This window comes from Peromyscus californicus, unplaced genomic scaffold (assembly GCF_007827085.1).
Source record: "Peromyscus californicus insignis strain IS unplaced genomic scaffold, ASM782708v3 Scaffold_23__1_contigs__length_62951481, whole genome shotgun sequence".
Classification (NCBI taxonomy): domain Eukaryota; kingdom Metazoa; phylum Chordata; class Mammalia; order Rodentia; family Cricetidae; genus Peromyscus; species Peromyscus californicus.
Genome location: NW_026294534.1, coordinates 31,917,634 through 31,936,166, shown reverse-complemented (window position 1 = coordinate 31,936,166; position 18,533 = coordinate 31,917,634). Strand labels below are relative to the sequence as shown.

Below are 18,533 nucleotides of genomic sequence, written 5' to 3'. Positions count from 1 at the left end.
ATCTTGGAAGGGTGGCGAGTGTCACAATACTCTCACCTGAGTATCCTGCCACTCCACAGTTAATTGTGCATGTTCAGGGAGAAGTTAGAGAACATGGACCTGGAAGATTAGGGGGAACTTAATGTATGTAGCTAAGGAGAGGCCCTCGTCCCCGCTTGGGAAAGGCTATCTAGTTACAACAGCTGCATGGAAGAGTACCCATCCCACTGTAAGTAATGCTCACCTGTGCTCTGTAAGGAAATTCTATAAACTCATGGTTTCCTCAGAATGAACGTAGGCAGAAGTCATGCCTTGCTTTGTCCTTGGGACCCTAGGAGGAGGGGTAGATGCTGTGTCTCCCCAGGAAGGAATATTAGCAACCCCTGGCATCTGGGAGATAGTGGGAGGATCGTGAGTTCGGGAAGAACAGTAAACCTTGGCTTCCATCCCCTCGAACCTCCAGAAAGGATAGAAGGAGATCTTCTGTCTGGCTTTTATATGACATGCAAACTAATAATATTTAGTACAACCTAACTGTTACTTATTTTTAAAACTCAAAATGAAGAGTGTTCTATTTGGTTTCCTTTTGATCTTCCTCTCAGAAAACTGGACTGCTAGTATGCCTGTTTTAAGGCACGGCTGCTGCCTTTCTTGATTTGTATCAATTTAGATCTTTCCCTGAAAGTAGTAACAACTTCTGTTCAGGACTTAAAACCTTACTAAAACTTAGCTTTGGATACATTTGGCTGATCCATTCATCTGGATTCAGAAGTCCTTACAGAAGAAAGGTTAAGCTGGTCTATAAGCCAGTCTGCTGTGTGTCCCACAGACAAGGAATGGTTTTTAGTTTTAAATGGTTGGACAGCAGAACATGTCCTGACTTGGAAAAGATATGAAATTCAAATTCCATTGTCCATAAGTGAAGGGTTTTGGTTTATTTTATTATGTGTGTGAATGTTTTAACTGAATATATGCATGTGCACCAGGTGCATGCCTGGTGCTGGGAGAGGTCAGAAGAGGTCATTGGATCCCCTGAAACTGGGGTTACATGTGGTTATGAGACACTGTGCCGGAAATAAAACCCACATCTTCTGGAAAAGCAACCAGTGCTCTTAACCACTGAGCCATCACCACTCCAGCCCGTAAGTGAAAGGTTTATTGAAATTCAGCTGCATTAATCATTCATGGATTGTTCATGGCTGTGCTTGTTTCCCTTGACAGGAAAGTTGAGTTGCTGCCTTTGTAGTGCCACGTGTACTGCCATCCTACACCATATTTTATTTTCCTAGTACCTGCCCATTATATCAAAACAGGAAACGTGCACTTTACACGTGCTTTCAGGTTCATTAAAACATAGCTTTGGGGAAAGGACTTTACATTTTCTTCTTTAAGTGTAATCTTGATATACTCTCAAGGCATCTTCACTATTATCCTGTTGCAAAGTATTTGCTTGGTTTTTTTTTTTTATGTGTTTTATCTGTATGTATGTATATGCATCACTTATGGGCTTGATTTGATGCCTGTAGAAACCAGAAGAGGCTGTACAGGGTCCCCTGGGACTGGAGTTGTTATAGATAGGTGTGAGACATCCTATGGGACTGTTAATGGGACCCAGGTCCTCCAGAAGAGCAGCCAGCGCTGTTAGCTGCTGATCTTCAGTAGTGTCCATCTCTCCATGTTGGCAGGGTCAAGCAATTACTGGGCCCACTTCGCCCATACTCTCAGGACCTTGTGAGAGCTCAGATAACTGAACCTTAGCAAATGCTTCCTAAGGTGATCTTTTTCCAGCAGGGTACCTCAGAACTCTGTGAAAGCCTTTCTCCTGAGTTGACACCAGGTAGCCAGAAGTCAGGGAGAGTGCTATCTCTATCAGGTTTCTGGCATTCATTTTCATTATAATGCTAGGATGCTAATTTGGCAAATGCAGTATGTTGACATTTCCAGGATAAACTCTTGACAGTGTCCCCCACTTAGGAGAAAACAATAGAAGAATTAAAAACTTTAAGATGGATTATCTCAGTGAAAAGTTTTTGCACTCCGATAGGCCTCTCCACTGATGCAGCAATCCAAATCAGACCAAATTAGAAAAAGCCCCCATTTAATGGGTAAAGTGTTCCCAGGTGATTCTCCACCACCCCCAGAGAGGAGATAGGGACAAGAGACCAAAAAACCTATTTTCTGGGATGCAGTTTAAATACCCTATGGCAGTGGTCTTGAGCATCTCTGGGGCAGGAGCCTTGTTTGGTGGGCTTTGAGGGGACGGGTTTGGGGAGAGAGATGGGGGAGGGGAGTTGAGGTGAACCTTCCACCAGAACATTCCAAACTCTTTGGGTATATGGATGCCAGGGTGCCAGGGGCTGAGGTGGAGCTCCCACCAGAACACTCATCACAACATAATTTCATGAAAATAACCTGCAACCAAAGAATCTTTACAAATGGCCAGTTTGTTAGCCAAAGGAAGTCATTTACCATGATCAGTTAAGTCATGTTTGAGTGTTTCAAAAGCAAGTGTCCAGAGAAACACCAGACCTTTGGTTAACAGTTGCTTGAGGACTGAGGAAGACATTAGAAACAACATCAAATGATCTTGAATGCTTTTCTTTGGCATTTAATCAGTCAGATGTTACTGATAGTTGGCCTTAATTTTTGAGAAATCAATACTGAGTTTGGACTGAATTAAAGAATTAAAAATTGAAAGATGCGCCAGGCAGTGGTGGCACATGCCTTTAATCCCAGCACTCGGGAGGCAGAGGCAGGCAGATCTCTGGGAGTTCGAGGGGGAGATCCAGGACAGGCACCAAAACTACACAGAGAAACCCTGTCTCGGAAAAAAAAAAAATCGAAAGATGTTCAAAACCATTGTCAGTATAATGTAAAGTAAATCTGCTAGGTGTACTACAAATGATGATAAAGATAAGCAGAAAATGGTTTAGTTGACTAAAGTTGTGAACCTTGTGGAACATGAGGTGTTTAAAACATGCAAGTGTTCAATTTAGTATTCATCAATGGATACTTGGCAGAAATTCTGCTGTTAAGGAGCGGCCAGTGTCAGCCATTCACTTCATTCACTCTCATGGACCTGCCCACCAGTTCTATGGTTCGAAACAAGCAGAAAAATCTATTTTCATGTTTCCTCAGGCCAGACTTGCTAAGTAGTCCTGACTGACCTTGAACTCCTAGAGACCAGGCCTTAAACTTGTAATTATCCTCACTTTTCCAAGTTTGAAACAAGCAGAAAATTCTGACTTTTACCACATTGAATTCAGTGCTAACTTTTATTGTTTATTGTTGTTTTTCAAAACAGGGCCTCACTATGTAACCATAGCTAACCTCGAACTCACTATGTACTCTAGGCTGGCCTCAAACTCAACGAGATCCCCCTGCCTCTTATCTCCTGAGTCTGGGGATTAAAGGTATGCATTACCACACCAGGCTTTTTATTGTAATTTTTAAACCCAGGGTTAACAGACATTTTTCTGAATGACAACTGTTTTCAGTCACATGGGACACCAAGTGTCTTTGGCTACCAGCTCTTGTTGTGAGTTCAATAGCTTTCCTTAACAATTTTGCCCTAAAATTACAATGCAAAACAAAACCTTCCCTGTGATAAATTTTCAGCAAAAACTAACATTTAAATCAGAAGCATACCAAGTTTTATACTTTTGGTGCTATTAAAATTCAACTTAGAGGGCTGGCAGAAATGATTCAGCGGGTAAAAGCATTAGGTATGCAAACCCAATGACCCCAGTTGAATCCCTGGAATCCAGCACTTGGGAGGCAGAACCAGGTGGATCTCTGTGAGTTCAAGGCCAGCCTGGTCTACAGAGCGAGATCCAGGACAGGCACCAAAACTACACAGAGAAACCCTGTCTCGAAAAAACAACAGAACAACAACAACAACAAAAAGCTAGACTCAAAGGCACACGTCTGGAATCCCAGCACTCCCACAAGGAGATGGGACAGAGGCAGAAGAATCACTCAGAAGCTTAAGGGCTTGGAGTCCCTTCAGCAACAAGTGGAAGGGAAGAACAGCTCCTAAAAGTTGCACTCTTACCTTCACAGATGGCATGGCATGTGCACACACACACACACACACACACACACACACACACACACACGCACACACACACACACGCACACACACACAGACACCCCTAAAAAATTAAAAGCAGAAAGTGAAATCTCCATTCCCCACAAATTCCCAATGGATATGTTTTCCCACAGTTCTTTACTTTCTTTGTTTATTTTGATTCAAGTGCAATGAAAATTGTATTTCAAAGTCCATTTAACTGCAATTGAGTCTTTCATGGTTTTTTTTTTTAAATAACTTGTTACTAAATTTGTTCTTTGGATAGGTAGCGCCATGGTTAGGAACACTTGTTGCTCTTGCAGAGGACCTGGGTTTGGTTGCCAGCATCCACGTAGTGGTTCACCACCATCAGACACTCCAGTTCCCAGGGATTCAACAGAATCCCTCTTCTGATGTCTCCAGATCCAAGCACACACGGTGTACACACAGACAAGCAGGAAAAACACTTATAAATGTAAAATTAGTAAATCTTTAAAAAATACTCTTTGGCAATTTAATACACGTATATATTGCATTGTGATTGTTCTCGCCTCCTACCCTCTCTTCTCTCCTGTTCACCTCCTGCTCCTTCCTACAAGTCAGTCCCCTTTCCTCATTGATATTGTTTTGTTTGATGGCCTACCGAGTAATCGGGGCTGTCTGTGTGACCATGTGCTGGGAACTACCACTGGAGCCTGATAGGCTCATCAGTGAGTTCAGCCAAAGACAATGACAGCCACCTCCTGCTAGAATCCATCCCCATTGGCAGCAATAGCTCTGCAGGGAGCCCCTTACTGATCCGTGATTAGCTGTTGACAGGTATGGTCTTGTGCAGGTCCAATACAGGCAGCTGCTGTCAGGTCATGGTTGGAATGGCCGTGCCATGCCCAAAAGTATTTCACAGCCTGTCCCCCAATCTCCCAGCTCACATTCTTTCCCAACCCCCTTCTGTGATATTCCCCTGAGCCTTGGAAGTGGTCTACATGTCTTGTGTAGGGCTGAGCACTTAACCATCCAAGAGCTTCTTCTTAATCTATTGGAAATTATATACAACGAAAGGCATGTAAGCAAGAGAACAAGGGTTCAGCTGAGATCCATTCAGATGAGGACCCAGAGGCTTCCAGTTTGGGGAAACAGGATCGGCTGAGAAGTTGGCAGGGGATTTCTACCACAGGCCCCCTGGGCATGGGAAGCACAATCACCAGCACCACTCTCTGGACCACAACCTGGAACACAGGGAGGAGTACCACGCCATCCCTGCCAGGCAGAAGAAACCGCAGTATCAGCACACCATCCCCGACTGTGGAGGTGCTGGATGACATTACCAACACCTGCCATCTGCCGCCTCCCAAATTCCAGCTATGGAAGAGAGCTGTGAAGCTGTGGAGTCTCTGGGAAATAATGTGGTTTAAGACCCGTCAGGGGCAAGTAGCAAAGCAGCCCTGCCCAGCAGGAACCATAGATATATCAACTTATCTATGCCTTACTCCTGATGGAATATGGGATTCCCAAGGACCAGATCTCAGCAACTGATCTTCTCCTTGGGTCAATCATATCACACAGAAGCCCTGCTAATCTTAGGACAAAAGAGATAATTCCTTTAAAGACCAGACAGCTGTTGCCCATTTGATTCATGGAGGAGATGTTTTGTCTTAAAATAAATAGGTCTTGTTCATCTAAAAGAGAGAGAGAGAGAGAGAGAGAGAGAGAGAGAGAGAGAGAGAGAGAGAGAGCAAGGAAAGATTAATGGGATCCCATAAATGACTTTAAAAGTGATAGATATGCGTAAATAAAATCATGCTTGGGGCAGACATGTTTGGTAGTACCCTGACCTATTTGTGGGGGGAAAAACAATTCAGTAATAAGTAAAATCTCATTCTAGATGAACATTTTGAATTAATTTTGATAGGAACACTAACAAGCCCAAGTTAACCAAATTGTATTCACCTTCAAATTCTATTTTATTATGTTTTGAGTGTGTTAAAATTTTCATTTTTACTTATCTTAGAGATTTATCTATGTATGTCTGCATTCGAGCACATGTATGTATAGTGTGTGTGTGAGGACAGGAGAAGGCATCAGACCCTTTGGTGCTCCATTTACAGGCATTGAGCCCACATCATGGGTGTTGGGACCCAATTCTGGTCCTCACAATTGAGCAGCGCATACTTTTAGCTGCTCAGTCATCTCTCAAGCCCTTTAAAAAAGAAATTCTTGCACCAGGCATGGTGGTACACTCCTTAAATCCCAGCACTTGGAAGACAGAGGCAGGTGAATCTCTGAATTTGAGGCCAGCCTGGTCCACAGAGTGAGTTCTAGGGCAGCCAGGGCTGTTACACAGAGAAACCCCGTCTTGAAAAAACAAAACAAAACAAAACAAAAAAATTCTTTGAAAAATTTTCTTTTTCCTGTGTAAGTACCAGAGTAATGTTCTTGATTTCATCTTTTAGTTCACAAAGCCTCAAATATTTACTATCTAACCTTTAAAAACAAAAGTATGCCCCTGCTAGAGAAAATTCTGAGGCTCCACTATGTACTGTTGGCTATTTCATCTGCAATACCAAATGCAGTGGTCCCTTGAAGTAAACAGCCTGAAGTGGAATCAAATTATGAATAGAAACAATAAATACCTCACTTTCATTGGGTAGATATATTGGAGTTTAGAATTTATTGAGCTGGAAAAGAATGGAGTATTTCTCCTGAAAGTAGGTACTCTGTGTTGTGCCCTCTTTATGCTCCTGGGTATCATTTACATGAGAGATCTGCATATAACAGACTGTAGCAAATCATCCAAGTCCTGCGGAATCTCTATTATCCAGGCTTTTAACTTCTTTTAAGTTAGGAGTTCACTTAAGTGATAATCAGAAAACTTTGTTATACTCTGCGTTTCCATTTGTTCTGATTTGTATTAAATGATCATCTATGGTGTTAGGTTTTGGTTATACATAAGATATAGCATAGAGGCAAACAATAAGTTGTCCTACCTTGTTGTAGAAATACATTTTTTTGCCCCATAGTTGTACCTTGTAGCTGAATGAACCATGTGCCTTTCTCTGTAATCCCTCCTTACTCACTTTGTGAAGATCCCCAATCAGTACACAGGAAATTGGTGAATACAGTCTCAGGCTATGTTGCACCAGGAGAGAAAATTCATACCTGCTGGGGCTCCTCTTTCAAAAGACAAGGATCCTTTTCCAGTACCACACCAAGAAATGGGGCTCCCTTTCATTTCAGCCTGAATGTCACCGATTGGCTTCCAATTTAAGAAGTTCCCATGGAAGAACCCAGTGACACAATATTTTATATCACAATTGACCTCAGTCCTAAGTGTTTTTGATGGAGGTCTATTTCATTAGCTGCACATTTTTTCGTTGTTGTTGTTTTTTGGTTTTTTTTTTTTTTTTTTTTTGGTTTTTCGAGACAGGGTTTCTCTGTGTAGCTTTGCACCTTTCCTGGAACTCACTTGGTAGCCCAGGCTGGCCTCGAACTCACAGCGATCCGCCTGGCTCTGCCTCCCAAGTGCTGGGATTAAAGGCGTGCGCCACCACCGCCCGGCGGTTTTTGGTTTTTTTTGGAGACAGGGTTTCTTTGTGTAGTTTTGGTGCCTGTCCTGGATCTCGCTCTGTAGACCAGGCTGGCCTTGAACTCACAGAGATCTGTCTGCCTCTGCCTCCCGGGTGCTGGGATTAAAGGCGTGAGCCACCACCACCCAGCTAGCAGAACGTTTGTAATGGTTGTTGCTTTTGAAACAAGAAAGTAACATTGTTGACTGTCAGCAGTGTTAGAATCCCTAGCCACGCCCCCAGCTACAGGACCTCAGGTCTGTCCGTTTGCTGTCCAGTAGCCAGGCAAGATGCTTAGTCATCCTAGGGCCTTATGTGCACTGCATGATCATGTAATTTGTGCGCAATGTGATCACATAATCTATGCACATGCATGGTGTAGCTATGTAAGCCCATATGCGCATGTGTGTGTGTGGGGGGGGGTACCTATAAAAGCGGGTTCCACCTATTCCTTCCCTCTCTTCCTGCACGGTCAATTCCATAGGCCTATGCACACCCCCTCTCTATTCCCTCAATAAACTCTTATAGTGGGTTTTATTGTGCTGAACTTCAAGCACTTTAATAACCTCATATTCCAAGACTAGGTTTTTGAGACATACACAAATGTTTTATGAAGCTCGTTAAGATTCTTTAATATTACACTTTAAAGGAGCCATACATACTGGCAGAAAATAAAGAAAAAAATGATTTAATCAAAACTTGTGAGAGGACCTGCAGCGTTCTAGGGTTGAGATCCACTCTTTGATTTAGTCTTAACCATAATTATACCTTGGAGCATTATGGTTTTTCTCTCTATTTGAATAAGCATCTTATATGTCAAATGAATTATTAAGGGTTAATGAACTTCTGTTGTGTGAGAGACTTTTCCTGGGAGGACAGAGTACACACATCTACTCATCCCAGAGAGAAGCTAGGACAGACCTAAGGACTGTACCAAAGTCCAACTTGGTGAACCAGTGAGTATTTACTGGGGTTACTAACAGGAGTATGGGGGAGGGGTTACTAACAGGAGTATGGGGGAGGGGTTACTAACAGGAGTATGGGGGAAGGGTTACTTACAGAAGCAGAGATGACTCAGAAGCAGCTGCATTTATAAAACAAAACAAAACACCTGACCCTGAGAAGGGTAAAGCCTCAGGAAAGCTGAGCTTTCCGCACAGTTGGCAGGCAGTTTAAACAGGCAGTCTACCCTTCCTGCACCACCCCTGAAGTCATTTGCTGCTTCTCTAATAGCTGAAGAGGGAGCCTCAGGAACCTTGCAAATTTTGGCTTTTCCCAAACATGTGATGTTTTGTTTACTTCCAGAGTCTCATGTGCGTGCGTCTCCCTTCCTCCTGCAGGAAAAGTGGCTATAACAACCATTTCTTATAGGAGGAAGTTCCTAACATTGTTATGCCTCCTGATAAGGCAACAGAAGCCATGGTTTTTCCTCATATGCCATAAAATAGTATGGTCCCTTCGGAGTAGTGAGGAACTGCTTTACATAGCACCAGCCAGATCTTAAAAATCGCTTATCCAAAGTCTCTTTTGGTGTAACTGGTCCTGGTAGAAGTAAGCCACATCAGGGGACCATGTGAGCAGACGTTCATCACAAGTGCAATATAGAAATATCAACGCCAGCTGTGGACAAGAGCGTCTGTGAGTACCTCTCAGCTGTTTTACTTTTAGCTCGACCCTTTTGCAAAGAGAACGCCTTTATCGGAAGTACCTCCGGGTACCACATAGGAACTCCCTGCTAGTGTAAGGAGAATTAGAGGGTCTTAGAGACTGAGCCTGTTACTGTGTGGGCTCTATCTTTTAAACAGAACTGCTTAAGATGTTGTACAGAGCGTAGATGTGTTTATTCAAGCTTGTCCACTCAAGCAAGATGACAGTGTGCTTCTGAGGAGCTACACAGTTGTTCCAGTCACTCATCCCATGAGTAAAAACACAATGACCAACCAACTTCAAAGGTTAAAGAACTGAATGGAAACAGAAGTAACCATTACAACATAATGAAAAAAATTTATTTTTTTAAAATTCTTTTCCAATTTGACTCGAAGGTGTATGGACTTAGGTATTTAAACACATACAGAAATGACCCAAAAAGAGGAGAAATAACAGTATTCTAGCAGGGTAAAATGTAAACCCTCCCCCATCCCCACCAGCTTCCAGTTTGACAAAAGGAAATGCCTAACAGAATCCTGTCCTGGGAAACGGATAAGGGAGCCATGTGCTCTCAGAAAAACCTGCTGCATAGATCTTCCAACACACCACATGCTGCTGCCCAAAAGACTTCTAGCAGGAGCTATGGGCTCCAGTCTGGCACTTCAGGTAATGATAAATGACCAAAACATGCTTGAAGACACTGGGGAAAGCATATCTAATCCTCTGAGACTTTTGAAGTGGATTGTCAGATTAAACTCTCTAGCTCGAACTACATGATTGTGACTGTCACCCTCTTTCACGGAAGGGCACCCAAGTGAACCACAGAATGGAGTGGGGTGATGTCTGTTCTTCCGTATGCACATTTAACATAAAACTCTAGAATGTTTTAGCAAGGATGAGGAATTGCAAAGATCTCTCATTTTTCTTTTATCTTCTGGGCTTTTAGTTTATACTGAATTCTGTTTTTTTAAAAGCTAATCTATTTGAAATCCTCAGAATTAGTACCAAAGAAACCACAGAGCTCACCATCCTAATGGTTAATTTATAAAACTTCTGAGTTTTTTTTTTTAATGAGATGTTTTCTCTCTGTAAATAGTGCATACAAGGCACAAAAGTTTCTGAGTTTATTTACTGAGGCCAAACATTTTGGCATCAACAAACACATTATTTTAGTTTACCTGAAACTACATTTCCAAACAGCACACTGTTTAGTTTACAGTTAACTAAACTTCCAAAAGTATATGATTTTTTAAATGATTTGTATAATTTAATCTTGATAGGTATTTGAGGAAAAATATATACTGGCAATTATAGTTTTGATGACAGGACACAGAGATGTTACAGATGTAAGTAGAGGAATAATCCATTGATCCATCAGGAATGCTTAGAACTCAGTAATTTCACCACAAATTAGTGCAAGCAGTTAAGAAAACAGATTTTTATAATATCCAAACCAACAAAAGAGTGTTACTAAGCAAACTTCATAAATCCCCTCTGATGTCAAATTAAAAGATAAAAATAAATTTCTGATGTAAGTTCTTTGTCAAAGCACTATATTAGCTCTGACAAAGGTTTTTATCCAATTGCTTTGAACAGTGAACTCAAGCTTCAGTGTTTATACCTATTTTCCAACGGGAGACAAAGTCTAGCATTAGAATTAAAGCCTTTCACAAAAAATGGTGACCTTCAGCTGTAGGCTGCTTGACCTTCATAATGAATTCATACTTACTGCAGTTCCCTTATCTGAAGCCAGATTAACATCAGCGGGGGAAAAATCATAGAAGGACGATTTCTTACCTGCTTCTGAATACAGCTTAGCATTGTAATGTGACTTGAAAAATTTCAAATTTGAAGATTAATCTAAATTTTATGAAAGAGAATATCAAATAACTAATGGGATTATGTGATTAAATTGTACAGCCCAAATATCAGAATGAAAACTGGCCCATGAACTTTTTCTCAGTTTTTGGCAGAAAATAGTTCCTTTTTAATTGCTTTTAAAGGAATTTGTGTTAATTATAGCAGTTTATATATTGGACTGAACTGTGTTCTGCTGTAAGCATCCGTTTGGTGATAAAATTGTACTCAAAATTCTTCTTCATACTGCTGGGTTTGATCTCCATCACTGACGAAAAATTTGCATATTTAACCAAAGGGTTGTAGGGACAATTGGCCAATGGTGCCTTCCTGTGGGAAGCCTGTTCCATCCTTCTACAGCACTGGTACCTTAAAAGCAAACAAAACCCATGAAACGATGTTAAACACAAGGACCAAGCAACTTCTCCACTATTTACCACACAGCCCCCATTCAAAACTGTTTCCTCAGCTGCAAGGCTTGGTAGGTGTGCTCTTGAATGTGGATCTCCAGATCTAATACAATACACAAGGGAGGATCTTACTAAATGCGCTGTCAATATAGATTCTGATCTGGTAGGTCTAGGATAACGAACGAGGGTCTGCATGACCATCTGGGTCCAGAGGATGCTCAGTTTGCTACTTTAGGACCTCAATTGGAGTGGCAGGGCTTCATGTTCATTGTTCATCCCCCTGAGGCCAGCTGGGGATTAGGAATGGCTGAAGAGTTAAAGGGAATTTAAGAAAACTTATACTCATGATATCACAGTATTTTATGTTTTGTTGTACAGGAGGGAGGGTTGGGTGTACTAAAGTTAATGTTTTTAGCATCATGATGAATTTCAGGAAAAATATAACTATCTGTAAATTATATTGAACTGAGAAAGAAGCTATAAAAAGGCCACAGTTTAGGCTTGGGATTTAACTCAATGGTATGGTATGGCATGGTATGGCATGGTATGGTATGGCATGGCATGGCATGGCATGGCATGGCATGGCATGGCATGGCATGGCATGGCATGGCATGGTATGGTATGGTATGGTATGGGGCTTATTTAGAATGCACAAGGCTCTAGGTTCCATCTTCATCATATTACCCAAAGCCACAGAACATTCACTAATGTAATTCAGAAGGACAAGAATAGAAGATAGCATTTGGTAATCTGAACTATATCCAGCAACATTAGACATGGCTCCATAATAATTTATTTATTTTATGTGCATTGGTGTCTTGCCTGCATGCGTGTCTGTGTGAGGGTGTCAGATGTCTTGAAGCTAGAGTTATGGACACTTGTGAGCTGCCATGTGGGTGCTGGGGATTGAACCTGGGTTCTCTGGAAGAACAGCCAGTGCTCTAAACTGCTGAGCCATCTCTCTAGTCTCCTTAGACAATAATTTCATAAATGTGCATATTAAGTGACTTGTAAATATGAGACACAATGCAAGAAAAATTATTATTATTATTATTATTATTATTATTATTATTATTTTAGTGTGGTATTCTTTAATCCCACCCAGGGGAGACAGTGACAGGCTCATCTCTCTAAGTTTCAGGCCATCCTGGTCCATACAATGAGATCCAAGTCAGCCAGATGAGACCTGCCTCAAGATAAACAGCGTGGTCTCTATTACTATATTAGAAGAAATTTAATCTTAAAAAAGTTTCTGGTGATAGTTATGTCCCTTAAATGAGAAACATATAGGGAAAATCATTTTTTATTAGGTGTATGTAGTTGGTTTTGTGTCATTTGGTTATGAATACCAATTATATATGTTCAAGTGTAATAAAATCAAGCTTCTGTGGGTTTTTAATTTCAATATTTTTCAATCACTTCTCTCTCAAATATTTATTGAGAGCCTATGATTGCTGTCTCTGTGAAAGGTGTCAGGGTTAGTTATCAACAACTACAACACTGGTCAGTATCAGAATATTAGGATGCCATGGAGACTTAGACACAGTATTGCCACCATATGAATAAGTGAACTATTGATACAGGGAAAGCTTTGTACTAATAATGACCTCATAAACAATGGTATTTATAACCAATGATTTGAAACACTGAAAACAAATCCTGTGAATTTCATGTCTTATACAACTTCTGTGAAATTCTATAAAACATTTTATTTGCAGTATTAACTCGTGGTTCATAGTTTTGCACTCACAGGTCCTTTCTCGGGATCTTTTCCACAAATTACCTACTTGGTATTTAACCAAATTCAGGATATTCTATTTTTACCTTCCTAGCCACAGCTTTGGTCAGTCTGAGCTACTGTATCATCACGTACTCAGAAGTGACCAATGGCTCCCCAAAGTCAAAACACTACTCAACTAGCAACTTAGAATTTAATTTGTAATCCTTCCCTTCCTCTCTCCCACCCTCCCTGACCTCTCTGAGACAAAGTCTCATTTTGTAGCTCTGCATAACTCAGAACTCACTATATAGCCCAGGCTGGCTTTGACCTCGCAGAGGTCTACCTGCCTCTGCTCCTGAGTTTTAGGATTAAATGAACATGCCTCTGTACCCTATTGTGCTTTGCTCTTAATTACATAGTTATTCATCAAAACCAAAGGAAATTTAAAAATTCAGTATTCATGATGATACAAATTATTTTAGACAGCAATCCCTTGTTTCCCGTAGAATTGGGGCCTTTTAGATTGCAGATTTTAAAATAGAAAGTTGTGTTTATAACAATTAATGCTTCAATTGTGCTTATTCTTTTCTTGCTTCCCCCCTCAACACAATATTTTTATTGATTATTTGGGAATTTCATACAATGCACCCTGACCATGATCCATGCTGCCACTGGCTGTTATGGGCAGGGAAGCTTCTTTTATAGTGGTATCGATGACTGTGGACTCATAATTGAGAATGAGAGGTACTGAAGGCTTCTGTTGACCTGCTTTTCAGACAGGGTCTTTCTCTGTAGCCTTGGGTGGCCTGGAATGCCTTAAATAGACCAAGCTGGCCTTGCCCTTGCCACAGCCTTCCTGCTCTCTGAGTGCTGGGATTCCAGGCATGCATGCACACCATGTGTGGCCTATATCGTATTTATTCTAATACTGCATATATCGTTGGCTTGTTTACTTCAGAGCACTCTTTATTACACCTATGTGCTAACTACAGGCTTATAAACAGAATAGGTTTTAAGGAAACTGATTTGTTTGCACAGGTTTTATGTGTTAATTATAATGTAAATAAAATGATGGGGAACAGCTATTAAAGATGACCTATAGTGAGGTCCTAATGTGAGCAACCCAAAATGGGGATGAAGAGTTTCGTGTGACAAGATTTAATCATCCAGTGTTTAGACCAAGTAAGAGTCTGCTAATAGATGATCAAAGATATGGTGACAATAATCCTATTTAATGAGAGGAAAATTTAATTCTATGATCCTGTAAAATGTAAAATATTGTTCTTCTTAGGATGCACCCCCATCACTTAATGTGTCACTATAATAGTAACTTTTCCATCATGTTATTTCTATAGCTTGTCAAGTTAACCTGTATGCTGGCTAATGCTGAAGCTAGGTCCATGTCCATCATGATTCATGGAATTCCACAGGTCAAGAAAGATATTTTCTGAGTCATTCAAAATAAATATTGTTCATGGAAACTATTAACTGTTTGACACTGGAAACCTGTTAAAAATATAAAATGTAACAATAAAGGCAAAACATCTTACTTTATAAAAGTGATTTCATTTTTGATTGTAGAGTTAGGTTTCATTCTCCATAGTTAATGCAGGGTTGCTCATACCTTAAAGAACAGAAATTAAGGCTTTTGACTGTTTTGAACAAATGGCAGACACATCTCTGTTTACCTGTAAGCAGTCCTCTAGAACACTAACAAAAGACTCCTGTATATTGTGTCGACATTTGATTTACAGAAACACATAGACAGTCACACACTACAGGGCACCGGTTAAGTCACTCCGGTATCAAACACACACAGAGAGAGAGAGAGACAGAGAGAGAGAGAGAGAGAGAGAGAGAGAGAGAGAGAGAGAGAGAGAGAGAGAGAGGAAGAGAGAGAGAGAGAGAGAGAGGGAGAGAGAGAGAGAGGAGGGAGGGAGGGAGGGAGGGGGAGAGAGGAAGAGGACGCACTCAGAGGCAGTGAAGGGAGACAGTAAGGAAAGGTATGCTGGGGCAGCCCCGCACACACCTTCTTTCCTGGCATCTTCCTCCCCTCCTAGGCAAGCACTCTGGAAGCCCCTTGGCCATCCCCCCTTCTCATGTTGAAACTTTAGCTTCTCAGTTTAGCAACCAAAGAAACATAAAAACCAATTTACTTAATTGCCAAATACTTAATAGCATATTAAGAAACAAGAAATCAGCAGTATGTTACTGTATACTGTAAGGTGAAATATAAATCCTTCTGGAGGAAAGATTTGTGAGCCTCCCCGACAACTGCCCTTGGATCACTTCTTTGTTTCTATGGAAACTAGTGTTCAGAAGCCAAATCAGCACCATCAACTATTGTCTAGGTAATACCTCGCCCTTCCCACAGCCTGAAAAGTGAAATACTCTGTCTGGAAGTGAGAGAGACCAAATTATAACACTTAAATCATGAGGCAAATGTATTTTGAAAAAAAAATCGAAGATTTGCTAAAGAAACCTTACACTTTAGGAGAATATGGATGATTAGATGTTAAATAATAACTCCAACTTTTACTCAGGAGTATCTATTTTGCTCAGACTATCACTAAATAACAAAGAGATTACAAATAAATCACTCAACATTTTAAAGTATAATGAACCAACGTTTGAATTTTGAAAATTAAAAGGGCGTAAGGTAAACATAAGTGAAGATCTAAATGAGAATGAGTAAAATTGATCTGGAGATCTTCTGGATAGCAGTACCCTAATCATAGATTTGTGGTTTTGTACTCATTTGTTAGGACACCAAACACACGCATGCACACACTTGTATACACACACACACACACACACACACACACACACACACACACACACACACACCCGCTGCATTATAACCACACTATTGCATTTAACCCTTACACACACCAGTGCTGTGAATGTAAAGAGACAAAATCTAAATGCCATTAGGAACCCTAAAAATCACATGAAAGTGAGATTTGTAATCAGGCCTGCGTTCAAAACCTTGCTTGTTCTTTGTTAATAAGCCATAGCGACTGAAGAAATAAAAAATAAAACAGAATGAACAGCAATGAGAGATGCTGTGAGTGAGATGTGAAGGAATCAAGAGGAGCTGAGGTTACAGTGATTACATAATCACTTTAGACATTCTGAAACCAGATTGCATTTTTAAAGTAAAAGACAAAAATTGCAGAATTTAAGATCCTTTCCTGGAGCTACTTTCCAAATTTCTGAATTGATTGCATTATTTCATACTTTATACTATGAATCACTCGTCATCTTTACAACATGCCACAATAAAGATTTGGTGGCGCACAGGCAGAAGTTCTTTGAAAATAACGAAGTGTACGATGGGAGTCTGACTCAAAAATAAAACATAAAACTCTGTGCAATGACTTTTTCTCCTCTTTTACCTTTTAAAAACAGAAGTTATCAAAAGAAAAGCAAGGGCATCCTCACCAGCTTTGCCTTTTCCAGGGTTTGAGCTGCTCTCAGTCCAGGTCTGAGAATCCGTAAGGAGGTGGCTTTGGGACTCTCTCAATGGCTTTGCAGGGAACTGATGGTTTTCAGGACTGACAAAAAGAAATCATGATCACAAGTTAACTCTTCACAACACTGTTGAATGTTTCTCAAAAATGAAGTGCAGACCTCTTGCAAAGCAAGATGTTTGCAGGAGGGATGCAAGATACCCGGAGGACTGCAAGAATGAAGCATTAAATCAGGGTCTCCATGAGAGAATCATTCTGTTTAGTCTTCTTGCATTCCCAATTATGATAAGGTGACAGTCCCCAACCCTGGGAAATTTCCATTTTGAATGTAAAAAATATTCTCAGAGTCAAACTTTAGCATGTAAGGGAATTTAGTTAGTATGCAATAGCAGTTACTTGATGACCATTTATTGTTTTATTTATGCCAAATGTCTGACCGATGACAATAATAATGAAATTTGCTTTCTTTTTTCTTTGTTTTTTTCAAGACAGGGTTTCTCCGTGTAGCTCTGGCTGTCCTATCTAGAGCAGACTGGCCTCGAACTCAGAGATCCACCTTCTTCTGCTTCCCAAGTGCTGAGATCACCATCACCGCTCAGCTGAAATTTGCTTTTAAAGTAAGATGGAGGGCCATGGATATGACTCAGTGGGAAAAGCCCTTGCCATGCAAAACATGAATTCCAGAGTTCAGATCTACAGACCTGTGTAAATGCTGGGTGAATGTGGCAGCCCACCCGGAATGCCAGTGCTCAGAAGACTGAGAAAGGGTTTCCCTGGGGCAAATGAGCGAGTTAGGCCAGCCAAAATGGTGAGCTCTAGAATCAGTTGAGATCCTTGTCTTGATGAATAAGATGGTAAGAGGTCAAGGAGGACACTCCAGATGTCACTTAGAGCCTCCACATGCATGTGCACACACACATACACACACACATGAATGTGTACGCACACACATGTGCACCTGTACACACATATGCATCCACATACATGTGGACATATGTAGACATATGCAAGGCCACAGACATACACATAATATCAAGTATCAAGTTAAAGAAATAGATATTGATTTTATTAAATGATACGTGTGTATGGAGGGAACATAAGGAACATGGTAAGAAGAAAATTGGCTTTGTGTGTGGCAATGACCTAAGTCGGCTTGAACAAAAGAACTACTTTCCCTTCATAAGTTAAACAAAATTGAGCCATATCTTGCAAGAATTTTTAAAACATCTGATATTATCAAGTCTCAGAAACCTGATACATAATTTGGGATATAGAAGAATCTTTTTTTGTTTGTTTGTTTGTTTTTGTTTTTTGAGATAGGGTTTCTCTGTGTAGCTTTGCACCTGTCCTGGATCTCGCTCTGTAGACTAGGCTGGCCTCGGACTCACAAAGATCCACCTGCCTCTGCCTCCCAAGTGTTGGGATTAAAGGCGTGTGCCATCACTGCCCAGCGAAGAATCTTCAAAGAAGAATTTTGTTTAAAAAAATTAGTTACACCTGCTACACACTAACATATTTGATGGCACATAAAATATTACATAACTCAGGGACATGTATTAGCACAGAAACTCTTTTAGGGTACCCTCAAATAATTGTAATAGTCTTTTACAAAAGGACCTTTAAAAATCTTTTCAAGAATAATTTCCCACATCTCAGCTGATTATAATGATTATTTTTTTTAAGGCTACAAGGATAAGCTTTTGCAGCATAACTGCCTCACCTATAAAATTTCTGAATACTTTAATTTCCTTTTTGTAGCTGTAACACAAATAATAAATGAAATTTATTAAAAAGAAGAAAATCTTTAAAAAGCAT

At 40.5% G+C, this 18,533-nt stretch overlaps 1 protein-coding gene across 3 annotated transcripts in view; it reads right to left on the bottom strand.

Moving 5' to 3' along the window:
- Positions 1 to 9,589: 9,589 nt before the first annotated feature.
- Positions 9,590 to 18,533, bottom strand: part of Zdhhc2 (zinc finger DHHC-type palmitoyltransferase 2) — a 63,671-nt gene continuing 54,727 nt past the window's right edge. For all 3 annotated transcript variants that reach the window (XM_052752071.1, XM_052752073.1, XM_052752072.1), the window contains 3 exons: positions 16,690 to 16,802; positions 14,796 to 14,869; positions 9,590 to 11,484 (listed from right to left, as the gene is read on the bottom strand). In XM_052752071.1, coding sequence (XP_052608031.1) covers positions 14,829 to 14,869; positions 16,690 to 16,802 — 154 coding nt within the window. In that variant the 3' untranslated portion in view covers positions 9,590 to 11,484; positions 14,796 to 14,828. The remainder of the gene's footprint in view (positions 11,485 to 14,795; positions 14,870 to 16,689; positions 16,803 to 18,533) is intronic.